The sequence below is a fragment of the Myripristis murdjan genome, chromosome 3, assembly GCF_902150065.1.
Source record: "Myripristis murdjan chromosome 3, fMyrMur1.1, whole genome shotgun sequence".
Taxonomy (NCBI): Eukaryota; Metazoa; Chordata; class Actinopteri; order Holocentriformes; family Holocentridae; genus Myripristis; species Myripristis murdjan.
In genome coordinates, this window is record NC_043982.1 from 31,325,863 (window position 1) to 31,340,924 (window position 15,062).

The window sequence follows — 15,062 nt, forward strand, 5'->3', positions numbered from 1 at the left end:
ATAGAGCACCTTTAAACACATGAGGATGTGCGTCCACAAAAACACACAGCTACACACCGAGTCCTTAGAGCAAGTTCTACAACTGGTTTAAGCCAAAAATTCCTAAATGCTGAGTCCCTGTACTGACTCCTATGTGACGACTGCAAAAAAGAACGAGGTAGTGCAGCCATAATCTGAGGCAGAAAGGAGTGGATACAATGCTCCCGCTTCTTAAATCAACTGCTCTGATGAAGGTTTGCTGAAAGGTGCTAGTGTTTTGTGGTGTGTGCCCTGATGAATATGTGAAATGTGAGCATTGTGTCCTTAATGTGCCACCTCGCCCTTTTTGAGTACTCAGATCGGGTTTTATCGCTCTGGCTCGGCACTCCACAAACAACCACCTCATTGCTGAAGCTCACTCGTCTGCCTCACATGGCTCAAGGTATTGGCTATCCATTAAGGTGAATGTGTCTGAGCAGTTCCCTATTTAGAGGTCATGATCTCCGTCCTTCTTAAGTATTTCATTGTGGCCGGGTTTGTATCGCAAAGCCAGAGTGCAGTAAAGACAGTAGCACACACCTGCCAGCTCACAAGCCTGGTCATGTTTGTCTTAAAAGCACAGGCATGTTTTGCTGGTCTCAAACACACCCACTCTGGAAGATGTGGAAGTGTGTGTATCTGTGAGCGTGTGTGTGTGTGTGCGTGTTTGTAATAGTACCTTCTCGGCCTCCTGGTTGCAGCGCTCCACCCGAGTGGTGAACTTGCGGACTTCCTCCTGGGACTTGGATGGGTCGGCCTTGGCATGTGTTTCCCTGGTAACTGCTGTCCGCTCCTCCTTCCTGGCCTGGTGGTAGCTCTTTTTACTGGATTCCACCTGAACACACACACAAGTTTAGTCTTTCATGGATCTATGAACCTAGTAACCATACAGTTTTAGCTGTTCTGCCAGAATGTTGCAAATGAATACACTTCTGGGTGGTGAACATAGCTCAGTCGCAAAAAAAAACACAACCACAAGAAAATGGAGAGAAGCATTATTTATCAAGTTGTTATTACTTGGTGTCAGCTACCGCAAATCATGTTTCAAGCTATCCAGAGACAAAAACCAAGAAATGCAACTGGTAATACTCTAATGCACCGACTTAAATGGCCACACAACCACAATAAATGCTTTATAAAGTGGGTGCAGCAGCATGAGTACATTGGAGGACACAAATTTTACACACAGTCTGACTGCAAAGGTCAATGTGTCTTTAATTATGAAACATATGCATTTCTGTCATTATCATGTAACTCCTTTGCTGACAAAAAAAGACTTCTCTAAATGAAGAAAGAGAGTAAGAGTAAGGAGATTTTACTGAAATCTGCAATTTTCATACATCAACAGTTCAAGTTTGGGTCTCAAACATACTTGGATGGAAACCTTGTTAAGCCAGATACACACAAGGGTTTATGGGCTGCACACATTAAATCCAGCAAACAAACACAAACCCAAAATGCTCCGGCTAATGAGCGGGTTAGTTTCCTCTATCATTACAGAAAGCTTTACTCCCCCTTGACAACAAGTTATAGGATTGCAAAAGACTGCAGCTGATTGGATAGACACCCTGTGAGAGGGCGGTTGCTTCTACATTTTCAGACTGGACAGAAAAGGCAGTTCATTCATTAACTTGCTTTGCACGTCAACATTACACAGAGATATGTTTCTAAAAACATCTGAGGTGAAAAATACACAATGCTGTTGCTGATATTTAACTCAGATTTGTTCTGCAACGACTAGCTTGAAAGTTTGACCAGACGTTCATGAAGTAAGCATGTTATGTTAGATGTATTCATTTGCATAAAAGTCAATTATATACAAATACAGACCTGGAAAATGACCTGCCCACTCGCTGTCATGAACCCAAATGCACGCCATGGCTATATGTGCAGCTTTGCATACACAATGAATACAACCTATTCAACTGACGGTGTGCACGTACCTTTTCTGTGCACATCTGCACAGTTTATGCTATTAATCAACATCAGGAACCATTCAGGCAGCCCTCACCTCCTTCAGCTTGCGGACCCAGGGTTTCTGGGCTTTGCGGAAGCCATCGTCAGCGTCCCTGGTCTCTCGGAAGCCTCCCATCATCTGCTTGTGGAAGGCGTCTTTCTGCCAGTTGCGCACCTTCTCGCTGTCTTCTCCGGCAAGCCGCTCCCGCAGCTCCAGATGAAGCTCACTGAGTCGCTCCGCTGCCTGCATGAAGGCATGCCACGCCTTCTCCAGTGTGCCATACTGAGGTCCTGGGGAGACAACAGGGTGTTCTGTTAGTCGGCACCCAGAGCTATCCAAATGATGAGGTTTTGAAAAGGAGGAGGCACTGTATAGTTCCTACCGTTAAAAGGAAATTTCAGATTTTTTACAGCTTAAACTGACAGTGTCTGACACTGTTTTACTCAGCAACACTGTTCATTTTGAGGATATGGCAACCAAGCCAGACACACCTTTATAACAGAATCCAAATCAATTTTAACAAAATTATCAAAACGTACATATTTTGATGTTAAAAACAACTGGCAATTACAATGCCCATAGGATTACAGAGCTACTGGCTTTCCATCTTGCAAGACTGGCTGAGAATAAAGATATGGATATGGATTTTATTATTTTTTTTACCCCATGGGCATTCTGCAATATTACTGCACATGGTTACTTTTGTTGCATGCTACAGTGTCTACACACAGTTATTTTATATTTATATGTGTATCAACTAGTGTGATAGTAAAGTCATAGAAAATAAGGATTCATGCACATGGTCTGTTTGATGCACTCCATGCATTTTTGTATTTGAAAGGACAGGTTCGTTTTGAGCTGGTGCCACTGGACTCCACCCATGTGAAAATAAGACTCAGGTTGTAATAACTGGAATTTTGCCAATCAGCTTGTTTCAGGATGTATTTTTAAAATCAAGGTTCAATATTTAGGTACATTTTTTGGAGTATTGGAATAATTTGCCATATTTCACTTGACTCTGGAGAAGTCTTGCAACAAGCTAAATTGGTAGCAGCTGAAATAATCTCAACCCAGTTGTACATGTTTCACCACTTTTCATAACTTGTTTAGGCAGAAAAAAAGATTTCAACAGGAGATTAAATGACTGGCAAATATTTTTGTCCCCCACCCAGGGACATCAGAGGGTATTGTCATCACCTTTCTCCACAGTGTTCCTCCATTTCTTGGCCCAGTCACTGAGCTGCAAAGCATAGCTCCTCTCTATCTTTGCCCTCTCCTGGAAGCAGCTGACCAGCTCATTACACAGGCGGTGGCCGTCATCTACCCGCTTCACTGTCCTCTTGTAGTTCCCCGGCTGTACAGACACACACATATAAAATCAAACTGGTTATCTCTGGCTCTTCCATGACTGATTTCTCCCTGTATGACTGCTGAAGCTGGCATTTCAGCTCTAAAAAGAAGCTATTTCTTGTTTGATTCTGAAAGACTGACACCAACACTTGTTTTCCCTTGGGTGTTTTAGACTGCAAACATCTTCTGCCATCACACTTCACTGCGGCTGCTGGAAATATCTACACATCGCCTCACATTGTGTGCTTTTGGTCAGTTATACACAGGAATGATTAAAAATAACCACCAAACAACAAAATGGAATGCAAAAACATCACCAGCAGCCATTTTTAAGGGGTACAGTGTTTCAGGGATCAGGAATCTGCTTTATGAAAGGACAGGTTCTAAGCAGTGTTTGTGTATGTGTGTGAAAGCAAGGTCATTTGTGATTCAGAGAGATGTTGAGAAAGTAGAGAGGAAAAGGCAACCAGATAATGGGAGAGAGGACTGTGAGAGGTGAGAGGAGGTGTGCGAGTGTGAGAGAGAGAGCGAGAGAGAGAGAGAGAGAGGGCGAGAGAGAGAGAGAGAGAGAGGAGAGAGGGGGGGGGGGGGGGAGAGAGACAGAGAGAGAGAGAGAGAGAGAGAGAGAGAGGAGTTGAAGCCAAGGAGTCAGTCAGCAGGGACTCATTATGTGTCTGTGTCTCTATCTAAACATCACAGAACACAGTGCAGAGCTGCAGCATCAGGCTACCTGCTGGCTGCTGTGTTTAAGTCTCCCAAGTGCACTGGTAACCTTACTGAGTCTTTCACAAGTGCTTCTAAGCAGCACTACACATAGAAAAACCTCAATGTCTTACAAACACTGCCAGTAGCAAACAACATTTTGGCAATAATCACATAATGTGAGATGAGCATGAAAGGTGCAAAAGGCCTTAGTGTGTGCATGTGTGTTTCTTCTACATTTCTCAAGGCTTGGAAAGATGAGAAAATCCTCCTATTAGTGAGGATATTTCACTGCTTCTCTACTCATGTTTGAATACAGCCTGGGTTGAAAGCTACTGAACTCATCTTTTAACATTAAGATTTACTTTGTTTAAGATTAGAAAATGATTCAAGTTTGAAGTTAGGATTGGGTTTAAATAAGGATTAGGGGAAGAATTCCATTAATGAAGGTCTTCAAAATTCTTACACCACATGCGTGTATGTGTGTGTGTGTGTGTGTGTGTGTGTGTGTCCTCCTACCTCCCAGAAGCTGTCAGAGCTCCCCAGGTCGCTGAGGTCTCCATTGGAAGACATGTTGGGGTCTCCCTTACAGCACGGAATGGTGGCGGCTGCAGAAAAAACTAGACAAAGAGAGACAGAGAGAGGGTTAGACACACACACATGCACACACACACACACACACACACACACAGCAAATACTGCATCCACCTGCCACTTATTTTACACAGTGCAATCAGAAATTTGATCCTTGTGATCAGACAGACACATACACTATATGGACAAAAGTATTGGGACACACCTCTTTATCACTGAATTCAGGTGTTTCATTCATTCCCATTGCCACAGGTGTATAAAATACAGCGCCTAGCCATGCAGCCTGCCTTTACAAACATTTGTGATACCTATCGGCTGAAATACATAGTCGTCGTGATAAAGTAATTAAGTAAAGTAAGTAGTAATGGTATTGCGTTCTGCAAAACCTGAAATTACTCTAAATGCTACTAAAATTCATTCAACCTTTATTTATTCTCAAATGGACATTGAGGTTTCCCTCAAAATGAATTGTTGCTGCAGGAGCTGCGACCAAGCATTGATAACACTCCTGGTGAGGAACTCAAACTGGGCCACATTGCCACCTTGTGTCAATAAATCCAAGCCATCCCCTTAAAACATGAAAGTCATCATGATTGGAGTCACAAGGTTATCATCTCACAGTGACAAGTGTTCATCCACACGGGTCAATGTGCAAACATGTCGATGGGATTCACCAGCCTGAAACTGCACATTTTACTCACACCCACCAGCACCTGCGAGCCTCTTTCCCACCTGATCACACATAGGCCCTCACCAATACTATTCCACCTCTGGGTTTTTGTTTTCGCCAGCAGCGACTGCCTGTGCCCGCTGCCCGCTGATCTGTGCCAATCACAGTAGTGAAAACCAGAAAACTGCCACCAGCCAGGCCATGTTTATCAAACACTCATTCAAATAACAGCACTGCCACTATCAGTTATAGGACCCTTGAGACCCGCAGGTTTCAGGGACATTTTTGAAAAAATAGACACCGTCTGCTGCAGTGATCAAACTGTGACCTTTGAGTCTCCACTTGTCTGTGCATGTGTTTTGGCCTCAGGCGAACTGCAGCTCCACGTCAGCGAACATGGGGCAGAAAGCCTGGCGGTGAGTCTTCACCACTCGCTGCCCACAAGGCCCTTTTCTGCACACTGCTGGCCGGTTTTTCTTTTGCACACAACTGGACCGTCTGTGTCCGACAAACACTGATGCACTGTCACACACATCCGCTCCATTACTAAAGCAGGAATCCATGTCAGAGAGCTCTGTACATACACAATGGCTTTCATTCATCCGACCAGATACACAAACATTTGTACAAAGCCATCGCTGATAATAACTTGCAGTTGTTGAAAATATCTGAATGTGCCATCAGGTCAGGCTGTTTGCGTATGAAAAAACATACCAAATAACAAAAAAAGGAAAATCAATACTTCAAAGAGATACATCAAAAAATAGATTGTTAATAACTCAACATATTATTACAGTTAAAAGTGTGCTATGATGGATTTTTTTTTAAATTTGTCATTCACAAAATAATGCCATGAGCCCAGTTTGAGGGTTTAAATGTTTTGCATATTAAACAGTACAATTTCACTGACAGTGCATCCTGTGTATGACATACAAGAGGGAGGGTTCTCCAAGCTGTTAATAAATAATAAATATTCCATCATATAGCCTAAAATCATCTGTTCCCTGCTTGTTCTGCAAATCTCTGACCAAAAGAGCATGAAACTGCACTTTTAACTTATTTCAAACACTGAAAACATAGTGTATGTCAGATTTCATTCATTTTTTAAATTAACATATTTTTTTTTTCTTGGGTCCTGAAAAACAGACACACACAAGAAAGAAAAAAAACTACTACTGGCCACCGCAGCGCTATGAAAATTTGACCTCCTGATTTTGCCTCAGTGCCAGCAGCTGCAGACTTTGGTCACTCTCAGGAAGGCAGGGAAGTCCCACTGTGTCCCGGTGCTATTTGGAAACATGAGAGGTTGAGTTTAGAGGGTCCAGATACTGACCGGCTCAGACGAGCGCTTGATCTGCCTACTTTCTAAAGCAATTCTCAGCAGGAAACTCGCTCATCTCCTACTGCTTCCTCTCATCCTTATTCAGTTCTTTCGCTGAAATGTTTTGCTTCTGTTTCCTCGATCTTGGCAATTTGTTGTTTGAGAGCGTTCTGCTGACTGTCAATGGTGCACTGGTTGCTCCGGTGCTGCAGCATCTGCTCATCTCACCCTGTGTGTCTCCAGGTTTTTCTTCTTTTTCAGCAGCTCCTCTCTTCTCTTCTTCTTTTTTCCCAAATATATACATACATATACAAATACACAACCACACTGAGAAGGGGCAGCAGCCTGGGGACCCACACAGGGTGCCAGCACCACCATCCTGAAAATACCCAGGGGCAGAGAGAGCAGAGCAAACCTATTTACAACCAATAGTTCAATTTATGTTAGCTGACTGACAATAGATAAATAATAAATAAATATCAACCCCATGTCACTTCAACACAAACATCATGTCCATGTTATTTCAGCTTAGATTTAACTTATTTTAGGGAGCAATCTGGATGTAAGGAGAAAAGCAATCCCTCATTATTCACTGGCTGACCTACATACTTAATACAACAAAACACAAAGAAAACTGAATGAACAATCGCTGAAGTCCAAGGACCTTCAAGTGGCCACTTGCTCCATCGAGAGCCAGTTCACCAAGTTTAAACCTCACTTTCTAGTAGATGAATACTGTCCTCTTCACCCAGAGGACATGCCAGTCCAATCAGCTGCTGCATCATTTGAAACCTGATTCAATTTACCTCACTGCCCACTAAACATACTGTAGGGCACATTGTAGTCTTCACATAAAATAGAGTTTAACAAATTTATAACATCAACCCAAAATCTTTTGCCACAATTGTTGCATTAACGCACCTGTCGCACTACGGTCATGACAAATCCACAAATTTTGATGCATTTTACGGTTCAACATATTTAAGGTATAAAATTATTGCAAAATGGGAATCAGAAATTCATTGAAGAGGAGCATAATGCTCACATAAAAGGGACTGGTAAGTTGTTATTATCTTATTTATTTTTCAATCACATGTAGTCTGAAATGGTATACAGTGAAATAAGTTTCAAAGCTTCTCTATTTTGAATACAGCACATGCAAATAATGTGAGCTTGCAGTGGAAAGTTGATGTACTGACGAGGCTGATGTTACTGGATCATACTAACAAGGGTGGATGTTCTTTCACGTCTCTCACCAGACCAAAACTCAAACTCACATGTCTTGTAAATGCTGCCAAGGCAGACGGGCAGCTGAGCTACAGATTGAGGAAGTGTGACGCGTGTCCTTGGATTAGACAGAGAATAGTACTTCCATCTCAACGTGTGCTGAGCAGACTTCTTCAGCTGTGCAGCACTTCAGTGGATCTGCTGGTGAACCCTGTGCACGGTTCACCATGACCTCACCTCTTTTTACATTATACATCCACTTCCTCCCAGCTGCCTTCCCATTGGATGAAAACCTCCGTCAAGGCCAGACAACTTCCTGTGCCAGACACAACAACCAGGGAGGAAAAGTGAGCCGCTACTCGAGGCTGGGTGTGTGCAGCCTACCCTCTGTATGAAGGGGTCCCAGCACCCTGCTGAAAGCCAGAGAGCTGCTCCACACGGACAAGACCAACATGGAAAACTGCGAGAGAAGGTTTCTCTGCCTCTTCTATGATGGATTTCTCCGTGTGTCACTGCTTAAAATTAGTGTTTCAGATTTTAAAAAATTGCTATGAAATTCCAGTGTAGGTGTGCCGGAAATATGTGGACATGACATCACAACGGCTCTGTTTGGCCTGCAAACCAAAAGAACAAGAACCACACACCAAACAAAACAAAACACACCCAGAAACAGGGCTGGGCGATATCGAAAATCTCAAATATTACAATACTTTGGACTGAATGCCTCAATATTGTAATGATGTTGTAACGATGACTGTTTATGCTTTCATAAAATATTTTCATCATTAATACTAACGTGGATATGATGATCAAGCAGATAAAGCCAAAACAACAGAATATCTAAAACAGTTTAATACGTTCAGAAAACTGTATTTCTTTATTTTAATGCAGCCTTCAAAACCACTGAACCTTTTTGGGTCATTTTGTCTTTTTAGTTCACTTTACTGTTGTTTTTAATTACACTGTATTGTTATGAGCTGTATTAAATGTTTTACCTATTATATATTTGATTACTTCCTAATAGAGTGTTGGTATTTGATCATCGGTTTAATTATTGTTATTGGAAGTCTATGTGATCTGTTACATCACTTTATGTATGTTTGTGTTTATCTTTTTTTGCATTAGGGCGTGATATTTGTGTTGTGATGTAATGTTTACTTATGTGGACCCCAGGAAGAGTAGTTACCACCTTGGTAGTGTCTTATGGGGATCCAAATAAATGAATAAATAAATTACAAAGGCATCACTTTGCCATATCACAATATTCTGATATCCAAAATCCCAGATGATATCTAGTCTTCTGTGATGCTACTTCACTAAGTGTAGTTTTGTGACAGCGGTAAAATGTTTTAGAGTGGATTCTTCCTTTAAACCAACCAGTTACTGGCAGTGTTAGTGTATTCTAGTGTCGTCTCATGTTATTCTAGTGTATTCGTCTTCTCTCAAATGCTGGTCTAATTTTCTTCCTTCCTGCATTGCACAATTCACTCAAACCTGTTCTCTTTCCTTTGTAAATGCCAAGCAGACAAAAAAAAAAAAAACTGCAGCTGTGGATCTGTGCTGTTGTAGCTGTCTTGCAAGGCCTATGTGTCAAGATAAGCTGAGGTCTGTGGAATTTTCTCCTCTGTCTTTTGCTGTTTCCGACTAACTCGATCCCGGTGGCAACATTTTCATCACCTGGACAGGCTGTCAATCACTGTCCCTTGAAGCTCTTGTCTAGGGTACATTATGTCACCTCATGACCTAGATTTTTTGTTTTCCACAGCAAAAATCAACTTCAAACAGAAGACGAAAAGTTCAACTGCACTGTGGGAAAACTTTTATATCAACAGATCAAGCGGTACTGTGCTTAACTGAAGTCTCAGCCCACCTCATGCTCAGTTGTGATTGGTCAACCTTTTGCTTTATGCTACACCTTTTGTGTGACATAAGTAGAGAGGTTCAACAGGATCTTCACGCCTGTGTTAGAGACTTTGGCAGAGATTGCCCTTTTAGTAGCTTGGGAGCAGGTTGATGTTAAAATAGAAGCACTAGCCTCAGTGAGCACTGTAGGGAACCTGTGGGAGCGAGTCTAAGCAAAGCTCATGCAATTAACGCTGACTGAAAGACTATTATTGTCGTGACAGACCAGCAAAGGGCAGAGGAGAGGGCATGGCCTAACTTGAGCTATTGGCTAACAGCAAATGTGAATATGTTAAAATGTAATACATATACACACGCACACACACGCACCACAGAGAGAGGCCTAACAAAGTGTGTGCATTAAGAATGGAACAAAATGTTTTTTGAAGTGGATTTCGATATCTGATACCCACCATAAGGGCCCATACTACTACAGATACCGATATGCACTTTTAAAATAACTGTAATGTAAGCGCAAGTGCAAGCTCTGTGTGTTTTTTTTTTTTAAACAAAACACAATGTTTTAATCTATTACTAATTTTAGAGTTGTATTGAGTGCAAAAAAAAAATGAGAAAAAAAAAGTCACACTAGCTCTAACTTTGCAATCAGCCAAATATCAGTGTTAAAAATAATTTTGGGCTGATACCAGTATTGCTTTTTAAAGCCGCAATCAGCCAACACCGATGCTGTGTGCTGATATATCGGTGTGTCTCTGATGTGTTTCACAGGTGAGTGAAAAGTATGCTCGCAGCGGAGGCATCTGCCACGAGCATGCTACAACATGACTGAGAATGACAAACTCACTTTGCCGTGACGTGCTAATTACTGCTCCAATATTCTGCAGGGCATGTGTGTGTTAAGAGTGTGTGTGTTAGTATCTGGGTGTGGCTCACTGAAAGCAAGCTGGGTTGGTCTGCTTACACCTGTGTTACCTCCGTATCGGCTGGAAGTGTGCAGGCGCTGGTGTAAAAGTCAGAAGCGAGCTACTGTCAAGGCACCCGGCTGAAAACGCTCAGCACTGCTGGACTTGAAGCACCACAATGTGCCAATGTGCTTTATCTACTGTGCCTCTTCACACACACTCACCCACACATAGATACAATCGCAGCAGTTTTTCAATACAGCACTGTCATGGTGTAGAATTAGAAACACACAAACCCAGCAGCCAGTTAGAACGACAGGGCCCATTCACAAAACCTTTGTTTAAACAAAAAACAAACAAAAAATTCATCAAAATTCATTAGCCACCACATGGCTAATTTGGCCGTATTTCATGAATTCCTATGCCAGAAATACAGATACAGGTTCATAAAAGAGAGAAATTTATCCTCAAAGGCCCTTTAGTGAACTTCATGAAAGATCACTTTTGGGTATCCAGCACCTTGTTCATCAAATTTAATCAAACAAAGGCATAACACTTCCATTATGGGACCACACCAGGTCACCATGATGAGATCCATTTGAGAGTGCACGTGTGTGTGTGTGTGTGTGTGTGTGTGTGTGTGTGTGTGTGTGTGTGTGTGTGTGTGTGTGTGTGTTGGACAGTCAGACAGCCTAAGCACAGCTTTAGCAGCCACCAGTTAAGGGATTAGTGTCTGTCTGTGTGTTGCCCAGCAGACACACAGACAGACCAACAGGTAGACCTCATTAGCCGGGGGACTAGGTCACTGCCCTGGAATACACACTGAGCTGGATTCTGTTGCTGTGTAATACTGCAGCACAGCATCTACAGAGCTACAACTGGCTCCAACTGCACTTACAGAACAACAGATCACAAGTGATTCACAGCTGCTGAATTATTGACTAGACTTTGAAAGCAGAAATGAAGGGGATTCATTGTCTGCACCATGCATCTCATTCACTATGATGTGAATAACACCATGTGAATCAACCACATTGCTTACATTGTTTACAGTGTATCCTCTAACCTGTCAGTTATCAAATTAACTAGCAATCTCCAGAACAAAAACTGCTTGAATTGGTTACCTAACGTTAGTTCACTAACTTCAGTTTGCTACCTTGGCCAGTTACCAACAGCGAGCAGAACTGGGCCAAAAATATTACCTTAGAATGTGAACCCCCTGGATTACTGAGCTTCATTTGTCTAACATGCGTTTCAGCAGCTAATCTGTGACAATCCAGTTCCTTACATTTGTATGATGCGAACCTTACCGATACAGAAAACATGGACTGTAGTTGCTCTTCCAAGTAGTGAACTCTCACCCCTGAAAATGGACACTTCTTGTTTTATCTTAAAAGGTCAAAATGCACATTAGCAGCTAATGCATGACCACCAACAGGCATACACACACACCCTCAGCTGTCAAGCTGTGTGTGCCTTCTCCTCAGTCAGATACACATTTGTTTTGGACAAGGCCTCTACCCTCTCTTCTTCCCATCTTCTATTCCAACAACATCTGACCCCGACATCATTTCCCCTCACTCCTTCCCCCGACTCAAGTACCCATGTAGCAATTATATGTTTCCACACTCATAACAAAAACATCTCTGGAAGGGATAAGAACCATAAACAGATGGACTGAATCAAATCAGTGTGGTGTCCTTGGTTTGGGGAAAAAACACGCTGAGTGCAATGCAGTGGCCATGTAATGCCCATCCAGACTGACAGAACCCTCCCATCCTCCAGTGGCCTTGTCTATATGTTTATGTGTGTGTGTGTGTGAGAGAGAGAGAGAGAGAGAGAGGGAGAGAGGGAGGGAGAAAGAGAGTTTGTGTGTGAGAGTATTTGCCGTCAGAGGATGTTTACAGTCCCTTGGTCACTGACCATGAACTTAGGTTCAGTCCCCCTCAGTTTATCCCCACCACCACTCTCTCCTCCACACCGAGGAGCTCAGTGCATCCTGGAGGGCAGAGTCCTGCTGGAGCTCGGGGCCAATGGGATATAAGACCAACACAGAGAAGGGATTTCACTGCTTACCATGGACAAAATTTTGACAAAGTTTCTTGACTTTGTCCTAGTTTCCATAAAAAACATAATAACACATTAGACTGTATTCCCACAGTGGCCATATTCAGGGAAACGTGGAGGAGCAAGTGTGGCCCAACATCAAAACAAAAATCTATAATTTCACAAACTCCCCACTTAAAAATGTATTTGAAATGAATGGATCTCAGGAGATAAGTTCACATTTAAAGGTAAGATTTTGTCCCACTATAGCTAGCTAGCAGAGCCTTGCTGTGATCTCCACACACAGTAGCTCCAGTATATACTGAAGCAGTTAGCTAGTAAACTAGCTCATGTCAAAGCAGGTGTTAGCTATCATGGATTGCAGCATTTGATTTTGATATATCAAACATCTAACCCCTTTTGTGCAGCTGGGCATAAAACTAATTTAATAAATACATTATATGAATAAGTTTCCAAAAAAAAAAAAAACAACAACAATGGTCCCCTAAACTGTCTATTAAAAATCAGGACCCAAGTTAGACATTTAGACACATACAGTAGATCACTGTTTTACACATATAAGCTCATAAAATCAAATAAACTTGTGGCCTCTCAGTGAATCTGCAGAGTGAATACAATATTGTCTGATGCTTCCAATATTTTTACCGTCCTGAAAAGTGTCTGAAACATTTTCCATACTTTGTCATATTTTCCAGGCCTGTGTAGGAAAAGAGGTGTGCTGTTTTAGTTGAGTTGTAAAACAGAGGATGGTGTTTTGGATGGTTTGGGAATTGGAAGAAAGTGAACTCCCTGGGAGGCTGAGAGGAGTGTAACAGACCCACCGGGAGATGAAACCCCCACCTTCGGGCCGTGGGGTTAACAGCAGGCTAACTGGGCTGCTACTAGTGCACAGATTCACAAAACACTCTTCACACACTTTTTCAGGACTTTTGTCTGAGAAAAACAGACATTCATCAAAAAGTTGTAATGCACTGTCTTCACTTTCTTTGTATGCTTCTTCTTTGGAAAAAAAATAAAAACAATACAGGGTAAATCAAAATTTATTATTAAAAATCCCGTATTTTAGCAGAGGTGGTCATTTTTTAAAGTTGTAATCCTAAATCTGTTAACTACATTTTAGATAAATTACAATTTGTTTTGTGTAGATAGACATTTGGTGGTTAAGAGGAACCAAGCTTTACGTTAAACTAGTTGTTTTAACGTTGCGATACTTAGACAGAGCCTTCTTTTTTTCTCATGTTTCAGATGAAATTACTGTGGACTATGAACTGAGAGGAATATCTTTAAAGGGTTAAAAGGGGTGGACCCTCTTGTCCTTCCCAATTACATTATAATGAAACAATGTCAACCCTCTAGCCATCATTCAATCTGCCAAATGTTAAGTCCAGTGATCTGGATAGAAAGACATGGGCATTGTTCCCTCTACCCATCGGTATCCAGTGTAAGCAACTTTTTAACATGATTTATTATAAGATCCAAGAAGTCACATTTAACATGCTTCTTATGAATGTCCTCATTTTCTCAAGGGTTCTCCCTTAATTTTCACTGTTTGTTTTCCCTGAATGAATCTGGTCTCCTTGCCCACCTAGTCCACAAACCACCTGAAGGCATCTAAAAGCTCAAGCTGACCCCTGATCCAGAACAAACTGCTGAAGGCCTGTAAAGTGTCAGGCTTGACTGACACAACACAACAGCACTGTTGAAAAAGGGCAAAGGATGGAAGGCCCAAGAAGGGGATGGCTGAAAGACGAGAGGAAAAACAGGCCTTTACGTGGAGGGAGGTGAAGGAGAAGACAAACGGATACTGGGATGGGCCGAATGACGCTCTGTTTCTCCAAATAGCAGGCACGAGAAACAGACAAACATATCTGCTCCTGTGCTGGGACACTAGAGGGGAGGAGGCGGCTCAGTGACACGTGGTCGCACACTGAGAGCCCTCAAGGCCAAGCAAACATACACGTGTACTTTCTGATGTACCTTCGACAACACAACTTATTCGCAGCTGGTTAGGCTTTAACACAAATAAAGTAGAACTACATGGGCATAAGATACAAACATCCACAGATGTAGGCACACACATTCACACACAGACACATACACACCAGCTAAATTAATAAAATCACAAGCCCTAAGAGCACCATTAATTTCAACCCAATCTAGAGAGATTTGCATCTGCTACAGGCTGAGTAGAGAAATAAGAGGGGTTGTGGGGGAGGGACAGAGGGAGAGAGAGAGAGATTCTGGTTGTTAGTTTATGCAGAAGTGGGTCAGGGTAGGATGGGTTGGGAGGGGGCAAGATCAGGGAAGGGAGGGATGACGGGGGAGGAGGGATAGATCCAGACCTCATAAGCTTCACTGGAAAACCCACGGTCATTAATCTGATTAATGTAT

At 42.3% G+C, this 15,062-nt stretch overlaps 1 protein-coding gene across 3 annotated transcripts in view; it reads right to left on the reverse strand.

Annotated features, from left to right (window-relative positions):
* pacsin3 (protein kinase C and casein kinase substrate in neurons 3) overlaps positions 1-15,062 on the reverse strand; it is a 35,427-nt gene that overhangs the window by 14,809 nt on the left and 5,556 nt on the right. For 2 of the 3 annotated variants that reach the window (XM_030077833.1, XM_030077825.1), the window contains exons 3-6: positions 4,547-4,647; positions 3,173-3,329; positions 2,030-2,265; positions 698-853 (exon numbers count right to left, since the gene is read on the reverse strand). In XM_030077833.1, coding sequence (XP_029933693.1) covers positions 698-853; positions 2,030-2,265; positions 3,173-3,329; positions 4,547-4,600 — 603 coding nt within the window. In that variant the 5' untranslated portion in view covers positions 4,601-4,647. The remainder of the gene's footprint in view (positions 1-697; positions 854-2,029; positions 2,266-3,172; positions 3,330-4,546; positions 4,648-15,062) is intronic. The other variant, XM_030077842.1, reaches the window with a different exon arrangement.